This window comes from Pituophis catenifer, unplaced genomic scaffold (genome assembly GCF_029215685.1).
Source record: "Pituophis catenifer annectens isolate HBS135680 unplaced genomic scaffold, rPitCat1.0.hap2 SCAF_9, whole genome shotgun sequence".
In the NCBI taxonomy this organism is placed as follows: Eukaryota; Metazoa; Chordata; class Lepidosauria; order Squamata; family Colubridae; genus Pituophis; species Pituophis catenifer.
The window spans coordinates 14,368,310-14,389,522 of NW_027256889.1; the positions used below are offsets into that span (position 1 = coordinate 14,368,310).

The 21,213-nt window shown below is 40.7% G+C and overlaps 1 protein-coding gene across 1 annotated transcript; it reads left to right on the plus strand.

Annotated features, from left to right (window-relative positions):
- The first annotated feature begins 202 nt into the window (after window positions 1-202).
- YTHDF2 (YTH N6-methyladenosine RNA binding protein F2) lies at window positions 203-20,733 on the plus strand. The gene is made up of 5 exons (XM_070949711.1): window positions 203-389; window positions 803-827; window positions 2,800-2,879; window positions 7,482-9,068; window positions 19,798-20,733. The coding sequence occupies exons 1-5, from the start codon at window positions 363-365 to the stop codon at window positions 19,819-19,821; spliced, it is 1,743 nt and encodes a 580-aa protein (XP_070805812.1). The 5' UTR covers window positions 203-362; the 3' UTR covers window positions 19,822-20,733.
- The last annotated feature ends 480 nt before the right edge of the window (window positions 20,734-21,213 follow it).

Here is a 21,213-nt window from a genome sequence, read left to right on the forward strand (position 1 = left end):
GTGAGCCGAGCCGAGCCGAGCCGAGCCCCCCCCATTCGCCCCCCTCCCTCCTCGGCTGATCGCGCGCGCGATCTGGCTGGCGGGCGGGCGAGTACCATAGAGCGCGGGCTGTGGGCAGCCGTCGAGCGGCTAGAGCGCCGACGCAGCGCGAGGCGAGCGGGCGGGCGGAGCCGCGGGGCGGGGCGAGCCAGTCAGAGTCTGCCAGGAAGCCGAGAGCGATCCGCGCGGTGTGTCTGCTGCTGCTGCTGCTCCTCCTCCTTCTCCTTCCCCGGACAAAGCCGCCGCGGTTGCCGCCACCCCCCGCCCCTCGCCTCGCCTCGCCGCGCAGCTCGCCTCGGAACCCCGCCGCTGAACGGAGAGCCATGTCGGCCAGCAGCCTCTTGGAGCAGGTAAGCCGCGGAAGGGAGGCCCGGCGGTGAGAGAGAGAAAGAGAGAGAGCGGCGCCCCAGGCGTGAGGGGCGCCACGCTGGGAAAGGCCCCGGCTTCAGGCCTAGGCCGGGGAAAAGGGGGGGGTGGGCGGCCAAACGGACGGAGAAGGGCTCGCGCCTCCACTTCCCTCGCGTCCCTCCCCTCGGCGAAGGAACCCCCGCCGGGCCCGGCCTTCCTCCTCTCCGTCTCCCGCCGGCAGGTCGGAGCTCGGCCTAGGTTGGGGCTCGGCTTCTTTTCTCCCCTCCCTCCTTTGCCCGGCCGGGCCTGTTCTTTGCCGCCGCATGACTTATGGCTTTTCTCCCTCTTCCCCTTTCTTTCTTTCTTTTTCTTGCCTGCCTGCCTCGCTCTGGCCGCCGCGTCGTCTCCGCTCCAGAGACCGAAGGGACAAGGCACCAAAGGTGAGGAACCCGCAGCCGCGGTGGGGAGTGGGGGGGGGGGAGGCGGTTTCTGAGGGGGCCTGGGGAGAAGGGGGGAGGAGGAGGAGGGCGACTTCGAGTTTCAGCTTATGGCGGGGTCCCTTGTCTCTGCCAAGCGTGAGGCCGGCTCCCTCGCCTCTCTTAAGGGGAGGAAGGAAGCCGGAGTGTGTGTGTGTGTGGGGGGGGAGTTTTAACCCTAAAAAAAGCGGGGAAACCCCCCCCCGGCAAAAGATGTGGGATCGGAGGCTTCCAGCCTCTTGCACTACCCTGCAGAGAAGGTTGCGACTCTGAAAACGGGCCAGGATAAGTTTTTTTTTTTTTTAAAAAAACGTCTCCTCCGTAAAAGGCAAAGCAGCCCGTGAATAAGGTCCTTTTATCGGGCTGGGTAAAGGGAGAGGATTGTTAGATTACTGTAAAAATAAAAAAATAAAAAGTTGAGTCAGAATTAAAAAGCCCCGGGTGAAAACAATTCATTATTAAAAAACAAAAACGGTTCGGTGGCTGGATTCTGGGAGATGAATTTCTTTCCCCCACCTTCTCTCTCTCTCTTCCTCTTTATATATTCTCTCCCAATTCGGCCACCCACCCGTTATTGGCAGAAGGGTGGTAAGGAATGGTTTGGTGTGAAAAGCGCCCCACGAAAAGGGGAGGGCCGCTTCCAGGCAGACTTTTTTAAAAGCAACAACTGGCTTTTGATTTAAAAAAAAAAAAAAACTCACGTTTTTCTTTTAAAAAAATTATTGCACCTAGGTAGCTGGATCTGCAGCATTCAACCCAAAAAGGGAGGGGGAGGGAAGAGAATGGCCTGATCAGATATCAATAGATAAAAAAAAAAGTAAATATGAAAGATAAGATTAGTTAACTTTCCTTCCTTGTTTTAATGAGTAGGCATAGCTTTAAATGTAGCCTTTGAAGGCTGAAGTGAGAGTAGTGCGCATAGTCAGCTGCCTCAAGGGCCCAATTTATGGCTTCCAGAGGCAAAATTAAAACTCCTTGAAAGTCATGCAGGCTTGCTTTTTCTTTTTCTTGAAATGCCTGTGAATGTGACAGTAGATTGTCGGAAAGGGAAGTGCTTGTAAGCTCTATTAGGAATTAAAAAGTTTAAAATCCAAACAAAGGAAGGGAACTTGGAGGTCATTCAGTCTGACCCTTTGTCTAGGGCTGCATCTGCAGTAATACTATTCTTGGGGGGGAAAAGTGACGAATCTGGTAGCACTTTTTTTTTTAACTAACAAATTTATTAAAAGACATAACTTAGCAACAAAAATAAGTTCCTCTTAGGAATATTGCTCTGTTGTTGGAAAAAAAAAACCAAACCTCTTATTCTTAGGAAGCTTCTGTGCCATAAATAGAAGAATTTTCAGGTCATACTTAAACTATAATCTGGTTTTTGATAGTATAGTATGTTATGCTCATACTTAAGCTATGTCTAACATGAACATGGTTGATTGATTTTTCTGTCATGTCCACCCAATTAGTGATAATCCTGACTCTTGGTGCAGCAGAAAGGTGTTGAAATTGCCTTCTGCATGGCAGCCCACTGTATATTGGATGATAGGTTCTATCCCCCCCAACTGCATATGGTAGTCAGCTAAAGCTTCCCTTCAAGTCTCAGATCCTCATGGGGGGTAGTCGCATTACATGATGATTTTACTTATGAAATTTATACTCCACCCAATTCCCAGGTTTACTGTAGTTTTTAGTAAAATACATTGGAACTATTTACAAAGACTATATATTTGCAGGACTTAATTTAACCTCCCTACCTACCACTAATCCCTAATGAAACAGATGGATACTATGAGAAGTGAATGTATTCTCTTATCCTTGAGCACTAATAATTAATCTTAAAACATATTCAGTTTCTGACAAAAGGTTCTTCAATTCCATATGTCTTAAATTATTGAACAGTAATATCAGAATTGAGTAACTTTGTTAAAACCTTTGTTTTTAGTGCAAAATGGATCAGTGCATCAGAAAGACAGCTTAAATGATGATGATATTGAACCTTACTTGAGTCCTCAGGCCAGACCGGTGAGTGCTAGAAAATGTACTTATTTGTTTCATGATGCTCTTTGCTTTTATTCAATCCCTTTTTCTCATGCCATCTAGAATTCAGCTTATTTCTCTGCTTTGATCACTTATACTCAGCTCATTCACTAATTAGCTGTTAATGCTTGCTAGCCGCTTATAGCAGTGTCTTACACTATAAATCTTTTAAGCCTCTTCAGTGGGACTGACTTTAATACATTAAGGAATAATTTTCTACAGAATTGTCTGAATTTCTGAGTAAGTATATTTAAAATAAGCTGACCAACTCTATTCCACGTATGTTTATTTATTTATTAAACTTGTATGGTGCCCATCTCTTCTAAAGGGATCTCTAGGCAGCTCATAGTTTACCTTGTAATGCAATAAACACTGTTAATTTATAGAAATGAATTGTGGATTATGATTGAAATTAAGTACTTTACCTTAATTAGCTTTTGGATCTTAACCCACTTCTATTGAGACCATACATTGAGTAAGGCCTAACTTTTCACAGAAGTTGAGAGCTGGTAAACTATATGTAGAATGTGTCCTCTTACATGGCTGGTCTTGGCTGATTCCCAAAAGCTAAATAGGGATGAGTCTTGATAGTGTTCAAGTAGAAGAGCTAGGAAATATAACCTGTAAACTAAACTGGGAAGTAGAAAAAATATCCCCCAAAATCATAATGACATTTTTTTCCTATGTGGTTGCCAAGAAAATTTTATGGAAATACCTTTGTCTTCAGTAGTCAAGACTTAATCAAAATAAATGTCCTTTTTATCTACCTGTCATTGTTCTAAACAGCCTTTTAGCAGCTTAAATGTTGAGAAGCATTTCGATGTATAGTTAGATTCAGTCTTCTAGTTGGTAAGCTCTAAATTCATTTCCTTTGTTTACTAAAAGTCACAGATATTTTCCTATGTGCAAATTTTTGCTGGGATTTGGGGGCCGGGAAGAATTTCATCATTTGGAAGAGCGTCTTTTGCATGATGCTGGATTCTAGTACCCAGTGACATTGTCACATGCTAATATTGCACAGCAATAATTGCTCACAGCCAAGAATTGGAGAATTGGATTTGTAGTTTGAATATAGCTGGAAGGCAACAGAATGCTGCTATAAAGTGTTCTTTGGTCTGCACCTAAGCATATACTGTAATATCTTTGTACGGTTTCTGACAGGTCTTGAAAGGAAGGTAAACTACAAAATTGTAGATGAATTTTCAAGTTACACAATCACAAAGGATCAGTATCAACTTTAAACTGAGAAATAGTAGCAATCTTTTGATCTGGGAATTTCACAGAAAACTTAAAGTTTCAGTTTAAGAGATAACTAGGGCAGGGGTCCCCAACCTCTGGTATGTGGACCGGCACCGATCTGGGGAAAAAAACCTCTTTCAGAACCAGCCCCTGGTACCCAAAAGGTTGGGGGCCATTGAGCTGTGGTGAACTATGATTTATATAGCTGACTATAACTAGTTTCTGTCCACTGCTGATCATTTCTGTTCTACTTTCTCCAAGTATCAGCTAAGTTGACAACAGGATCTACACTGTGAAAAAAAATATAGTATTGTGAACATACTTAAGGCATCTAATGTGGGTTTTCACTTAATCTTCAATGAATAGGCCTTCTATGAGGAATGGATCCATAAATGTGATATGGAAAGTTACCAAGAAGTGTCAGGGTAGGGAACTAATTGACCTTTTTTTAGAAATTCCCACACAGTGGATTGCTGTGTAACTTATTAATTCTGGAAGCTGCATAATTTATGATTAGTTATTTCTGAACTCTTCCAAGATCCAGTAAATTGTAGTACATTGTCATTTCTGTTTCAGGGCACAAATATTTTCATTGCCCAGTTTCTTGGCTATTTGTCAATTATAAAAATGTGCACATGAGTTGAACTTGCAATTGTTCTCTTGTAATTATATCCTTGTTGTTGATGGGAATGACTTCCCTCCTTCCAAATACCTAAAAAACAAGAACAGACCTGTAAATACAAACCTGCCCAAGTTTAAGTTTACATAGAATAAGCTCTATTTAAAGGATAGGTCCTAAGGTAGCTTGATTTAGTCATTGTATGTACACACATACAAAACACACACACACACCACACACACACACACACACACACACACACACACACACACACACACACACACACGGAACTAGATACATGTACATGTTGACTAACAATTAATTTGTAAGTTATTTTGTTGCTGTTTCATCATAGTTTGTTCCTAGCAGTGACAGCAGAGCACTATCTCTGCAAGTTGTTGTTATTAGGAAAGGATGCAACCTTATTAACCTTTTAATTTCCTGTTGTAAATTGGAATATCGGTTAAGTAATAGGCAAGAATATTCTGCAATGCTAATCTAATTTTGATAAAATACTCATGCATTTGAGCTTTGTCATTCAATCATCAGAAAGCTTTATGAGACACTGAGTCATTCTAAGAAGTCCTTTAAATGGTGAGCAGGGGGATGTTGTAGACATGTTGCTTATCATACACTTGCTGCAACAGGATATATCCTTAATCTGTGCAGCTAATGACAAAATCCATTTCCAAGAAATTTCAGTGAATATTTAGAACATTTTTTGTGTGAGTACAGTACCATACTCAGTCTCACCCCTCTGTTTAATCACACCTTTAAAAATCTGATAGACTTGTTTAATCTCTTTATGTTATTAAAGCAATTGGACCTTTAGGAAATTATTTTGTTTTTAAAGTGCACTTCAGATGCAGAGTTATTTGTAAATGTTAACAAATTAAAACCTTAGCCTAACATTAAACATGAGTTATGTTCAGCCATCTGATGTTTGGGGTTCAATTAATGGTCATGTAGCAAATATAATTATGGAATTATATTTCTCTGTTGCTGTTATCATTGTTAAATATTCGGTTGAATGAAGGTGGGTCAAATCTCAGCGTTGTTACTCCTAGGCATATTTTAGAGCAATTGTTAGGCAGTTGCTGATCAGCGTACAGTAGTGGCCAAAATTGTGGAAACCTTTTGGGAAAAGTGTATTTTTGAGACTTGATGGCTAATAACACCACTTGACTTTTGGAGTTTCAAGATAATCATATTCCACTGCTGGAATGGCCTGGGAATAGCCCAGACCGTAACCCAATTGAAAATCTATGGAGCCGGCTAAAGAAACTTGTTAGTCAGAAGCCACCCAGCAATAAACCCAGTTAATAGAAGCCATCATTCAATCTTGGTTTCACATGATAACAGCTGCAGAACTAAAAGGCTTGGTTCACTACATGGGAAGACATTGTAAGGCCGTAATTCATGCTAAAGGTTACCCAACTAAATATTAACTGATCTGATACTTTTTCGTTTTTTCTAGTGTGATGATTTTTGTATATCTTGTTTTTTTTATTTGTTTCACTTTTCTCCTTTATAGTGTAACTGCTATTCTAATAGCAAATCCTTCCTAAAAGTTATTGCATTACATTCTTGATTAAATTATCTTTCCATTGATATATAATTTTATGGTACTACTCCCCCAAAAAGTGGTGGTGTTAGCTAGTTTTAGAAAATACACTTTTCCCAAAAGGTTTCCACAATTTTGGCCACTACTGTAGACTTTGTTAAATTAGATCGAAATGTTCCCTTAAAGGAGAGTATAATTCCTTTAAGCATCTCAAGATGAAGAAATCAATATGATCCTAACTCTACATTCGTTTGGTTTGTTTCTAGTGCTTAAGTCTTATATTTATTTACAATATAATGCTATTTATACCTACACTTGAATACTGTAAACAGAAGATTTCCTTATACTGTTATCTGAAGCTGTTGATACTGAAGACTTGCCACTGATTTTTTATTTTATTTTTTTTTGTATTTTGAATTCTGAGCTAACATGAGAAATTTAAAGGTTTTAGTAGTTGAATTGCAGAATGAAATGATAGCTTCCTATAGTTAGTGAGTGTCTTCCCTTTGGTGCCAATTAATTCCATTCAAAACACACATGAGATATTTTCAATGGTTTGGTTGAGAAGGAATAAAATTTTATTGCTAAGAAATTTGGTATTGAAATATGATAGGTGAACAATTCTTTCTATATCTTCTTTTGGTGTGCTCATTGGTTTGTAAAGCATAGTCCAAGATTTCATTAGGTGATGTTTTAATTTACATTACTATTGTTATTTTAAGGAAATGTGTGGAATTCCTTTCTCTATAAACCATTTAAACTATTTAAATTATTTTGGTCCACTTGCAAATAATTTAAATTTCAATAGCTGTTTTTTGAAAAGGAAGCAAGCTAGCATTACTTGTAATTGATCTTCCTATGTGTTTCATCCTCCACCTATATTTCAGTAAAGTGCTACATAGATTAAAAAGTACAACCCCCAAACACATTAGATGGTGTTTTGTAGCAAGATTGAATTTCTTTTTGAGGTTTGGATAAGATATAGGATGGCTTCATTTTCTCTGATGCTCTGAAATCAGTATCTTGCTTTTCCGCGTTATAAAGAATAATTTCAGCTTGAAAGGATAATGTGGAAAGAATGATCTACACATGGATTTGATCTAGTTTTCATGCTATTATATGTATTGTTCAGTCTAACTCTTTAGTTCTTGTTTTTTTCTTCCAGAACAACGCATATACTGCAATGTCAGACTCCTACATGCCGAATTACTACAGCCCATCCATTGGATTTTCCTACTCCTTGGGTGAAGCTGCTTGGTCTACTGGGGGTGATCCACCTATGCCCTATTTGACTTCTTATGGACAGCTAAGCAATGGAGAGCCTCATTTTCTCCCAGATGCCATGTTTGGACAGCCAGGGGCCCTTGGCAGCACACCATTTCTGGGACAGCATGGCTTTAACTTTTTTCCAAGTGGAATTGACTTCTCTGCTTGGGGTAATAACAGTTCTCAGGGGCAATCAACTCAAAGTTCAGGATACAGTAGCAACTATGCTTATGCACCAAGTTCATTGGGTGGAGCTATGATCGATGGACAGTCAGCATTTGCTAATGACACCTTGAATAAGGCACCTGGCATGAACACCATAGACCAAGGAATGGCAGCCTTGAAACTAGGCAGCACTGATGTAGCAAGCAATGTCCCAAAAGTTGTTGGCTCTGCCGTTGGCAGTGGGTCTATTGCCAGTAATATTGGAACTTCTAATAGCTTGCCCCCAGCTACTATTGCTCCTCCCAAACCAACATCCTGGGCTGATATTGCAAGCAAACCTGCAAAACAACAGCCCAAGCTGAAGACTAAGAATGGGATTGCAGGCTCAAGTCTTCCACCGCCCCCCATTAAACACAATATGGACATTGGAACTTGGGATAATAAAGGACCAGTGGCAAAAAACCCTTCCCAGGTTTTAGTTCAGAATATTGGTCAGCCACCAACCCAAATATCTCCCCAACCAATGGGTCAACAGATGAATAATAGTCCACCAGCAATGCAGCCTTCAGCAGGACAACAGCCACAACCTCTGCCACCTGCACCACCTCAGCCAACTCAGTTGCCAGTTCAGCAGCAGGCAGCTCAGCCTGCCCGTTGGGTCGCACCTCGTAACCGTGGAAATGGATTTGGCCAAAATGGAGTTGATGGCAATGCAGTAGGACAGTCTCAAACCACCTCTGGGTCTGCACCTTTGGAGCCCCACCCTGTCTTGGAGAAGTTGAGATCTATCAACAACTATAACCCAAAGGATTTTGACTGGAACCCAAAACATGGGAGGGTCTTCATTATCAAGAGTTATTCTGAAGACGATATCCATCGTTCCATTAAATATAACATCTGGTGCAGTACAGAGCATGGTAATAAGAGACTGGATGCTGCTTATCGTTCCATGAATGGAAAAGGTCCCGTTTACTTACTGTTCAGTGTCAACGGCAGTGGTCATTTCTGTGGAGTGGCAGAAATGAAATCTGCTGTGGACTACAATACGTGCGCTGGCGTGTGGTCCCAGGACAAATGGAAGGGGCGATTTGATGTCAGGTGGATTTTTGTGAAGGACGTTCCCAACAGCCAACTGCGGCACATTCGCCTAGAGAACAATGAGAATAAACCAGTGACCAACTCCAGGGACACTCAGGAGGTGCCTCTGGAAAAGGCCAAACAGGTGCTGAAAATCATTGCTACCTACAAGCACACCACTTCCATCTTTGATGACTTCTCACACTATGAGAAACGCCAGGAAGAGGAGGAAAATGTGAAAAAGGTAACTGGTTGAGCAGCCAGGGAAGAGAAATAAAGGGGAGGCTGGATGTTACTGTATAAGATCAAGTAAGATCAATACCCAAGTAGATTTGCAGAGGTTATCATTAAGTATATAACTTGTGGCAATGGTATTTAAACTAGAATCTGCTCTAGCCAAATTGTGGTTAGTGTACAAAATTTGTGTAGTATAGAAGAGCATGACATTTAAGCATGTAGTGGCAGCGAGTAGACTTTTTCCCATTCTCCAGGAGATGCTCTGGATAATAGTGCTTATGGTTTTGTTTGTGAACTGAATTAAGTAAACTGAATTATGGGTGGAAATGCTTTTCAATCAATATCTTTGGCATGATTCCTCTTATTTATGGTGTCACAGTTTTTTAACTCAAGGAATAAGATCAGCTTTGTATTCTGCAGTTTTGTTTTGTTTTTCCTTGAGGCGCTAACTGATGAGGAATTGATAATCAGTATACCACCGAAGTACCTTAAAAACTGCTAAATGTATATTCTAATTCAGTGGTTCTCATCCCTGGGGGGGCCGCAGTGTTGTCACAAGGGGTGGGGCACAAAGGCTTGAAGAAATATTAGGATTTAAATTTTGAGTTAAGTCTTGGTCTGTGGCCACAAAAGGTATTTAAAGGATGTCCGTGGTGAAGAAAAGGTTGAGAACCACTGCTCTAGTTATTAGTGGCCCTCCTAACTTACTTAAAAGGGGTGTTTTTTCTTTTTTAAAAACAAAATATGTCCTTTAACACGAGACTGTTGTACAATAAAACCTTGTATCTTGATCATTTGGAATGAGCTGTGTAGTTCTTAGTATCTAAGCCATTGACTTAGATACTGATTTATCTAGTATGACAGTATGTTTTGAAAAATCATAGGTATGCTCCTTTTTTGCTGCTCTTGATATTTATGCTGAAATATATGTTTTCTTACATGGTTAGGATTTACGCTGTCGCATCGTAGTTACAGGGTGGCTGTGGGAAAGATTAATGTAGATAATCATTGTCTCTAAATGAAAAATTATAATTTGTAGGACTCAGAAATGTGAAAACCTACAGGTATAGTATTTTTAGGCTAACCATGTCAACAAAGCATCTGGGGAAAAAAAGCAAAATTAATGTTAAAATTCATCATAGAGATTCAAAGTAATAAAGAAAATACAGTCATGAAAAATAGTAGGCCAGCAGAAATATATTACTTGGATGTATTTGATTACCTTTATTTTTAATAGGCAGCGAGTTTCTTTTAGTAGTGAAGGCCCGACCTACGTACCTTTCGCCGTGCCCTTAAGACTCTTTTGTTCCAACAGGCTAGGCTGGCTTAGAAAATGAATTTTAATTGGGTGTTTGTAGTTTTTAATATAAGGGCCAAATTTTTAATATATTGTAAACTGTTTTTAAATTTTGTGGGTATATGTTATTTTAATATGGCTGTTCACTGCCCTGAGTCCTTTGGGAGAAGGGCGGTTTAAAAATTAAATAAATAAATAAATAAATAAATAAATAATAAGGCACCAGGTGAGCAACCAGGCAGGAGACAGTGAATTCTAGTCCTACCTTAGGCACAAAGCCAGACAGGTGATCTTGAGCCAGTCTCCCATTCTTAGCCCTAAGAAGGAGACATTGGCAAACCACTTCAAAAATCTTGCCAAGAGAATTGCAGGGACCTTTCTGGAAGTCAACACTAATGTAAAGGCAGTTCCCTCCCCCCCCCCAAAGTATTTTTTAATCTTAAAAGTATTTAATTAAATGATTTGATATTTAAAGGTTAAAACTGAAAAGGTCCAGGAGCTGCTCTTTCTAATTGGAATTGAGAATCCTTAAAAACAAAGTGTTTGTATCCTATGGCTTTTTCTAAACAATGTGACTAAGCCAACATAGCTGCTTCAGCACTCCCTTGTAGAATGAATTGTTTCTCACGGTACCTTAAAATGACAGGATTTGTATTCAATCTTCAGCATGCCAGTTTTGGATGTCACATACCCATAAAAATCCAAGCCTAGTAGGAGTTGGCTTTCAGATTTGCTGGACAGAAGCTTTTATTAATGTCTCTGTTCTGTAGCAATGTTTATCAAGAACCAGTTTCTGCATCATACAATTCTTTTTCTATCTTAGGGAAAGTCTTCATGCTATTTCTATATTCATGCTTATAAGATGCTGTTTCTAAGACTTCAATAAGACTGATTGTTCTCACCGTTTGCAGAATAATGTTAAGAGAGGATATATTTGAAGCTTCAGTTTTTCAATTCAATTACTAGTACATCTTTTTTAAAAAGGGTTACACTGTATTATTGATTTGATAATTACTTATTACTGTGTAACTCTTCCTGTATAAATTGTAACATTGTGATACTGCAGAAACTGTATTTCCAATTTTCTCTGGATGTATAACAATATCCTGAAACTGTAGCATCTTATTGATAAGATGTTAGAGCCCAGAACTGCAGCCTTAAAATGAAAACACCGATTGAATAATTTTATTCCAGTATATGCTACATATTCTCCAACTTCTAATTAAAGTAATTTTTCTATTTGCATTACAGTATTATAAACACTTCTGTATAAAATATTTTATGTTGCTTAATAGCAAAAATAAATTGTCTAATCTAATGTATACCAGCACTTCTGCTAGTGTTAGGATGGCTACTAATTTATTCCCAACTCATCAATTATAGATGGAATATTTTATGTAGGGCTGTAATGCCTATATTTTCCTAATATTCAGAACTGCATCAACAAAGCACATGTGTGAGCTTTAAGAATTTGCCTGATGATTGCAGTCTGCTTTTCATTTGCCTTTCTGGACAAAACACACTTAGGTAATGCAAATCAGATTAACTGAAGTCAACAATAATTGCCAGGCTAAGAATGAAGAACAGGAAGCCTTTATCCTTTCCTTTTGGAGTAGTTTAATATGGTTGACATGAAAAGAGTGTTCATCAGCTTTTTCATGATATTTTAATTTCATTTTTTAATAGAAACTTGTACTTATTCACTAGGGCTAAGATTTTTAACAGCCTATATAGTAACAGCTTTTACTACATAGATTGAAGTAATTGGATACAGGTAATCCTCGATTTACGGCCACAATTGAGTCCAAAATTCTGATGCTAAGTGAGACGTTAATTGAGTTTTGCCCCATTTTATGACCTTTCTTGCCCCATTTGTTAAGTGAATCACTGCAGTTGTTAAATGAGTAACACAGTTGTTAAATGAATCAGGCCTCCGCGTTTACTTTGTTCATCAGAAGTTTGCAAAAGGTGGTCACATGACCCTGTGACACTGCAGCTATCATAAATATGAATCAATTGCCAAGCATCTGAATTTGATCACATGGAATTTGATCATAGGACACGGGATGCTGCAATGATCATAAATATGGAAAACGATCATAAGTCTTTTTTTTTTTTTAGTGCCATGTAACTCCGAACAGTCACTAACCAAACTGCTGTAAGGACTACCAGTAATGAGGAGAGCCATGAGGCAAAATGCCTTTGAGCTTTCAACTTGTAGCTGTTCTTTGACTGAAATAAGCTTGTTTGTTTTGGGATGTACTTGTAGGCATCTAAGGGTACATAGAAAAGTCATGTGATTGGAACAATATATAAATGTTCTTAACAAGAAAAAAAATATTTCTGTGTGTTCACCTGGAAGCCTCTGTGTGTTTCTAGATATCATTCTGTCTAGACTGTCTAATGGGCAAAAAACTAGGGCATAGCAATGGCACTTAGACTTATATACTACTTCACGGTGCTTTACAGCCCTCTAAGTGGTTTACAGAGTCAGCCTTTTGCCCCCAACAATCTGGGTCCTCATTTTATCCACCTCGAAAGGATGGAAGGCTGAGTCAACCTTGAATAGAAAACAAATAAATAGGTATGGTGCAGAAAACTTAAATTTTTAATTCAAGTCGTATGACACCAGACTCAATGTTGGGGGGGACACACGACGCTCACAACAATCAAATTACAATCAAAACATAAAAAATAATACTAAAAGATGACAAGTGTAACAGACCAGATACAATAAAATGAAGGGTTTAATTCTCTCTCACCAAAAGCCTGGGAGAATATTTAAATTATCTTTGAATTGTGTTCATACAGACATTGGAAAAGCGGAAGGCACTTTTCTTTGGTACAAGTGGGTAGATATTCCCTTATTTTCCACAGACACGTTACCTACCTTAGATGGTATTGCAGGCTTATAGTACATCTGAAATTGGGTGTTTTGGAGAAAACATGAAGGCCTGTCTTGTGGAAACAGAAGCAGTTTCATCAGATACGGTAATTTACAGTCAGTTGGTTTACAGTAGTTCCCTGCTTAGCTTTAGTTTGTTCCATTCTGGGATTTATGACAAAATGAGTGCATAATCAGAAGTGGAGAGAGAGAATGTAGATATGAGTCTGTAAACCTAAAAAGTTTTCATGCCCCAATCTTAGATGTACTTTATATGTAGATTAAGTTTTTGCAAATAACAGAACAATGCTATATTGCAGGGATCCCCAACCCTGCTGTGGACTAGTACTGGTCCAGTACTGGTCTGTGACCTGTTAGGAACTGGGCTGCACAAACAGGCGAGCAAGCAAGCAAACTTTCATCTGCGCATGCACAGGATCTAGATCGGGTGTCAAACTCAAGGCCAGTGGGGTACTTAGATCTCGCCTGCGGGGCCGCCCTGGAAACAGCGAAGGACTGGCCCGCGATGCTTGTGCCAGTGAAAACGGAGCTCAGGAGCCTGTTTATGCTGGCAGAGGGTTCTGGCCTCCATAGGCGCCCCAGGCACTAGTGATGTCAAGGTGACCACGCCCCCCTTGAGGTCAAACACAACCCTGATGCGGCCTTCAATGAAATTGAGTTTGACACTCCTGATCTAGATTGCACACGAAACCACCCCTTCCCCCAGGAAGACAGTTTTTCTTCCAAAACCGATCCATGGTGCCAGAAAGGTTGGGAACCACTGCTGTACTGTACTGTGATTTGTAACACATTTAAATTATATAATTGAATTTGTACAATAGCTATCAAGAACAGGCTTCTCCTGGTAACGTAATACTTCCATCGAGTTGTTGCATTTACGCTTTTGTATCAAAACAAGGTTGAATAAAATAAGGGGGGACATTTTGTATTAAATACAAGACTTCCTCTCAAATTTCACGTTAGTGTATAAAAATCAATTGTTGGGGTAATGTCTCATCTGATTATTGACCTTTCTTGCCATAAGCTGTATGCTGACTCATTTCATATGTAAGTCAAAATTCTGGTTATTATAAAAGTTGGAAAGCCGTGTGCTTTCTTTCACAATGCTGCATAAAGTTATGTCACTAGTGTTGTATTTTATGGCATTTTACTTTTCCTCTGTGTGTTTTCCAGTAATCTTGCATTAAGTGGTGACTGGTAAATATTTCTCAGAAGCAAGAGCTTATCCCCAGGTGGCCAGAACTGCAATACATGAACTAGGAGTATTGTTGAATTCTTTTCAGAATGCAAAAACTTAAATTGGAATAAAACATTGTAATATAAGTAGATTATGTAAAAAAAAAATGTTATGGCCATCACCCTCTCTACTAGTTAGACAAAAGTATGGAATAAGATTAAACCCTATTTTGCACTGGTCGAAGTGCCCACTTTCAGTGATCCTCAAGGATCAGAATAGAATAGAATAGAATAGAATAGATATAGAACAACTTTTAACCCTGAAGGAATCTTGCAATAATTTTCAAGTCTCAGAGAATCCCTGCATAAAAATTGAAATGTGTTTCACAACAGCAGCACCGTGGCAGGCAGGCAGTTGTATCATGGTTTGTAGTATTGTGCAGTGCACAAAATTTAGAATACTTTGATTTGATTTGGTTTGATTTTAATCACAATCTCTCACAAAATCCCAGTTGAGAAAGGCTGGATTAGAACAAGGAAGCATTGCAAGCATTACTCCAAGTTGTCCTTTTTTTAAAGAAAAACAGAAAATAGTACTTTACTGTGAGGATTAATTTTATTTGTGTGGCTTTTCCTTCACACTTTTCAGTACAGTATGGCTTACCTGGAATAAATTGATATTTAAAACTGTAATACATAAAACTCCAAACAATATTAATAAGACATGGAAAAGCAGAGAATGCCTTGTGAAATAAATGCTTCATCACATAATAAGAAACAAGACATAGTTAGAGCATTGATAGCAACTTATTTAACTGCATTCAAAGAATTCTGCTTCAACAAGTAAAGTGCTTATCTATTTTTGTAAATTGGATTTTATTTCCTCCCTCATAGCCATTCCTATGAACTCTGGCAGACTTAAGACCCTTGTACTAAGAAACGTCATTTTAGTATTCCTTTATTAATTTATCTGTTGCGTCATTTCAGACTTTAAACTTGCTGGTTGGAATTTCTAGTTTTATTGGTTTATAAGCTGCATTGGAACCTTTCTGATTGAAGTACAGGATATAAATACTCTAAATAAAGTCGTCCCTGTTTAAAAGAGACCTAGGGCAATTTATGAAATAATGAAAGGCAATCCCTATCCATAGGCTTTTAGTCAAAAAGGATGTACAGTACCAAAGAGGGATAATGGGGGAATGGGGACAGAAAAGGGGAAAACATCTAGGAGAGAGTTGGCTTGACCCTAAGAAAGGTAGATCAGGATCTAAACCAGATCTAGCCTTGGCAACTTTAAGACCCGTGGACTTCAACTTCCCTATGCTAGCTGGAGAATTCTGGGAGTTGAAGTCCACAGATCTTAAAGTTGCCAAGGTTGGACGTCCCTAGTCTAAACAGATCTTAAGACCCTATTTTGATAAGGGAGAGGCAAGAACATATATTTGAGACATTCAGAAGTTCTACCGTGTTTCAAAGAAAATAAGACCCGGGGCTTATTTTCTTTTGACCCCTGAAATATGGCCTTATTATCAGGGGTCTTATCCCTAAACTTCGGTCGTGGAGTAACGACCAGCTGCTTTGCCAGTGTTGCTCAGCCCATGGCCTCCAGCAATCGTGGCAGCTTTTTCGTTACTTCCCATGCAAACAGCAAGAGGTGGTGAGGCGTGGGAGGGGGCGAAGAGGGGGAACATGCCCCACACGCACCTGCCATCCATGCGGAACGGCTTCACGGAGGTCGCTCCCGCAAATCCTAGCTCACACACCCCTTCTCTTCGTGGCAGCCACAAAAAAACTCTTGCCAGCCCTAGCTCTCTTGACCTGGGACTGGGGGGGGAGGGGTACTGGCACCGGAGCTCCGAGCAGTGGTCGGTGCGGGCTGTCTGCAGAGCCATGAAGTGGGATCGGCGTGGCTGGTTCTTGCCCGCAGCATTGCTGGCGAGGATCAGGTCAGAACTGTTGCCACCCAAGATTAACAGGTCAGATTTGGTGAGACAGACATATTGCTGCCACTCGGGAGAAGAAGAGAGAGAGGAGGCGCTGTGAGAGTGCCCATTTCTGACGTTCTTTTCCTCCTGGGTGGTGACTGCATTCAGCTCCCAGAATCTGGCTTGCCGATCTCGGCCAGCGAGGGGGGGTGGCAGGTGGGCAGGGGTGGGGCAGTGGAGAAGCAAGACTCATGGAGCGAGACGGGGCATGGCAGGAGCTGGAAGTCAGGTAAAACACAGCAGAGAAGACACAACTTTGTACCTCTTGGGTTTAGTTCACAGGGCCCGGACATCTCCAGTATTTTATGCTAAAATACTTTCTCTGAAACTGTCAACCAAACAGATCAGTAGATAAGCTTTGTCAACAGGTGATACTATGTTCAATGAAACTTCTATACATTGAATCTTATCTTTGTCCTTTCAGCTGTATGTAAGAAGAGTATTTGCATTGCTTTCATCCCAGCCTTGATACCAGTGTGTGATAACCAGCTGACATGGTGTTCTGAATAAATTAGAAGGGATTGGTCATGCTTGAATAGCTACTAGATTTGCTTGTATTTGTTAGCAAGTGTCACTAGCCTTGATCTTTTAGACTGCATTTACATGGCTTCCTCTCTCAGACATAAGTCAACAGAAGCTGATCTTGCTGCCTTTTGTTATTTGCCACAGTATACGCAAGAATGGAACAGAAGTATCTGATGAACAGGAGCAGTAGATTGTATAGATCAGGGGTGTCAAACACAAGGCCCGGGGGCCGGATCCGGCCCATGATGTGGTTGGATCTGGCCCATGGGCCGTCCTGAAAAATGCAAGGTGCCAGCCCGCGTCGCTTTGGCCCGGTCTACCCAATGCAAAGAGGATACATGCCAGCAGTTTGGGGAGTGGCGTCAAGCTGGTCACGCCCACCCAATCGGCCATGCCCACCCAATTGCCAACCCCCCTGAGGTCAACCACAGCCCTGATGCGGCCCTCAATAAAATTGAGTTTGACACCCCTAGTATCGATTAAGGCCTTTTTCAGAGTTAACATCGCCAAATAATATGATTATAGTTGCTGCCTTTGTACTGTACTAGAAAGTTTTCTGTTCCATCACTTCTCAAACAAATTATTCTTCCCTGTACCATTCTGTGGCAGAGGCTAAAATTTGTTTTGTCCAAGGCTGCCTACAGAATCTCAAGAGTTATGAAGTTAAAATTTCTAGAGAGAAATTTGCATAAGATGCCAATATACTGTATTTTTCGTGTATGTGATGCACTGCCCCCCCCCAAAAAAAAGTGGGTGGAAATGTCTGTGCGTCTTATACACCGAATGTTGCCGAAGCCCCGCCCACTCGCCGGCCCCATCCTTTGGACTCTGCTTCCCAGCAATTTACCTCCTTGCAGCAAACAGCCTGGTCAGCTTCAGCACAGCCTGATTTAGCACAAGCAGCTGATTGGCGATTGGATTGGACTCTCTACATGGGGCTCCCCTTGGGGTGCACCCGGAGGCTCCAACTGGTGCAGAATGCGGCTGCGCGGGGGATTATGGGAGCGACGGGGTGCTCCCATGTGACTCCTCTCCTGCGCGAGCTGCATTGGCTTCCGGTGGACTTCCGGGTGCGCTTCAAGGTGTTGGTGATCACCTTTAAAGCGCTCCATGGCTTAGGGCCAGGGTACTTACGGGACCGCCTTCTGCCACCAATAGCCTCCCACCGGCCGGTTCGCTCCCACAGAGAGGGCCTCCTCAGGGTGCCGTCGGCCAGACAATGCCGGCTGACGACCCCCAGGAGGAGAGCCTTCTCTGTGGTGGCACCTACCCTATGGAACAATCTACCCCCAGAGATACGAGTGATCTCCGACCTCCGGATTTTTCGTCGGGCCCTAAAAACTCATTTTTTTCAGCTAGCCGGTCTGTCCTGATTTTAGGGTTAGTTTTAAAATTTTAATATTTATTTTAATTGACAAGTTTTAAATTATGGGCCAAATTTATAAATTATTTTAACTTTATTTTTAACTGTGATGTTTGTATAGATGTTTTTTATCTGGCTGTTCACCGCCCTGAGTCCGAAAGGAGAAGGGCGGTATAGAAATTCGAATAAATGAAATGAAATGAAATGACTCCCGGAATACCGCCTATCAGCTGTTCCAGGCTGCAGGGATCGCCACCACCTGTCGCAACCTTTGTGCGCCCCATTTTCAGCCTCTGTGCGACCCGTTTTTGGCCCGTTCCAGATGGGGCTAGGTGGTGGTGACAGCAATCCCCACTGCCTGTAACGGGTCAAAAATGGGATGCCGGAGACCAAAATTGGGTGCGTGGAGGCCGAAAACGGGATGTGCGGTGATAGGCAGTGGCGATTCCCGCATCCTGGAACAGCTGATAAGTTGTATTCCAGGAGGCCGATCCAACCGCCAGTCAGCTGCTTGTGCTAAATCAGGCTGTGCTGAAGCTGACCAGGCTGTTTGCTATTTGCTGCAAGGAGGTAAATTGCTGGGAGGCAGGGGCAGATTTTTTCCCCCTTGTTTTCCTCCCCAAAAGCTAGGTGCGTCTTATACTTTGGAGCGTCTTATAGTCTGAAAAATATGGTAATTTGGTAAGAAAAGGAAATTTCAGAGGAACCAGATAAATTTACAGGCTGCTTTTAGAGCAACAGTTTCTTCCCCTGAAATAACTTCTTTTAGGGGGAATCTTACCAGTGTGATGATTTGAACAAACGTATCTTCCCCAAAGATGAAAAAGTTATCACTTGCCTATGTATATTATAACTTGGAATGTAGATAGTGAGTAATACAACAGACGTTTATTTATCTTTTCCACATTATAAAATGGCATTTGTAATTGTGAACAAAATCATGGGGCAATGTACTAGTTTGTACAGCAGTTTTTACTCTTATGACTGTGCAAAGATTAGTGTATGGTTTAGGTATGCAAAACACATTAATTTGCGTGAGATTTCAAAGAATTGGAATATGCTGGGAGAAGGTATAAATGAAAGGCTTTTTTTAGTAACCCAGAGGTGCTATTTTCAAGAGGCAATTGGACTTCCTGGTTTTTCTTTGAAGACATTTCACTTCTCCTCTTCAGCTCTGAAGAAGCTTCTTGGATGAGAAGTGAAACGTCTTCAAAGAAAAGCCAGAAAGTCCAATTGCCTCTTGAAAAAAGCTCCTTTGGGACAATTATGACCTGTATGACTGAGAATCTCCATAGACCTTTTTAGTAACACACTTTGTTTCAGAGGCTGTATGTTTTAGGTGTGAACATTGGCAAAAAGCAGGTATTTTACTAGCATGGCAGGTTAAGAATATGGAAAGTTGTCTCTTAAATCTTGTGGCATTGTAATCCATTTCAATACTGCTTTCCACTAAAAATCTGTTTTCTTCTGTTCTCTTTCCTATAGGAACGTCAAGGCCGTGTCAAATAAACCGCTGGGCCCTTTCACAGAGACTGCAACAGAGATGGTGCATCTCGGATATCTTTCAAAAGGAAGAAAGACTACACCAGAAAGAATTAGGACTTATTTCATTGACTCCATACAAACTCTTATAAACGTACAGTTTGAAAAAAAAATATACTGAAATTTCACAAGAGACATAGGAAAACAAAAACAAAAAACCCCTTCTAGGTAGAGTAGAAGTGAAAACTGTCCCCCTTTCTTTTGGCTTTGGTTGTAATTTCAGACCATACGCTTTGGGGTTTTTGTTTCTTTTTTGTTTGTCTTTTTACTATGTTATCGGATTTTAAAATCCGCAAGTGGCATATGCCCTATTTTCTCCTCTAATTTTTAAATCTGCCGCTTACCTGGTTTCCTGGCCTTCTGAACCCCTCTTCCTCCTGATTTTTTTTGATATTTGCACTTGGAACACCGAGTTGTGACTTTCTTTTGGACATCCACCATGGAAAGTGGAATGAGTAACGTTTTTGGGTTTTTTTTCCATGGACTGGAACAGGAATTTTATGAAGAATTCTGAGGTTTTTTTTTTTTAATGCCTAGAAGATTTGAATGGGATTTGTCTACGAGGTCATGTCTGAGGGGGTGGTTCATTTTTTTCTCTCTCTCTCAAAAGCGAAATACGAAGAGTCCTAAGAAATGTTCTGTTCTTGTGCATTATATGGATTACAGATTAAGTCTGGCTTGATTTGATTTGAAGGCTGAGAACAGTGGTAAAAACTTGTTTGTTTACAGGAAAATTAATTTTGGAAGAAAAAAAAATATTGTAAACTGTGTAGTGAATGTTTCTTCAGTTTTCTTGTTAAGCCAATGAGGAATGGGTGATGCCTTTATTTCACCATTAATCACTTCTCAATAATAAACGTGAGATCCTGTTGAGCATCAGTTCTTGGCCTTAGTATTTAGTGGGTAGGTGAGTGTTTAGTGCTCCTACATAGCATGATGAAGGAAAAGGTGCAGCCATAATCAGCCTGTGTAGTAGTGATTTCAATCTGCTGACAGCTCCAGAAGTTACTGCTTCACTATTGTCTTCTACTTGATGTTAACAAGTGACATGAATGAGCTATTTCCATATTTATAGGCCAGTATTTTTAACTCTTGGCCTACTTTATACTGTGGTAGAGGTCTCTTGTTGGTGCTGTAGCGAAAGCCCACTTACACGACTAACTATTGAGGGGTTCCTGGTTAAATACGTGCTTGGAAAAAATTAGCAGAGCATGGCTGATGTTGACACCCTCGTCTTCCCAAATTTCATATAAAAACAATAAAATATGTGGGAGGGGAAAGAGGGAGTGTGTGTAGTCAAACCAAACCTGTCAAATAAGAAATGATGTGTCCTTAAAAAGTACAGTATTGTAATATGTA

Excerpts from the sequence above, each read along its gene's own strand:
- YTHDF2 (XM_070949711.1), top strand. The coding sequence starts at position 363 with ATGTCGGCCAGCAGCCTCTTGGAGCAG. Across the intron at positions 2,880-7,481 it reads TGAGTCCTCAGGCCAGACCG|AACAACGCATATACTGCAAT; the intron begins GTGAGTGCTAGA and ends TTTTTCTTCCAG. Across the intron at positions 9,069-19,797 it reads AGGAGGAAAATGTGAAAAAG|GAACGTCAAGGCCGTGTCAA; the intron begins GTAACTGGTTGA and ends TCTTTCCTATAG.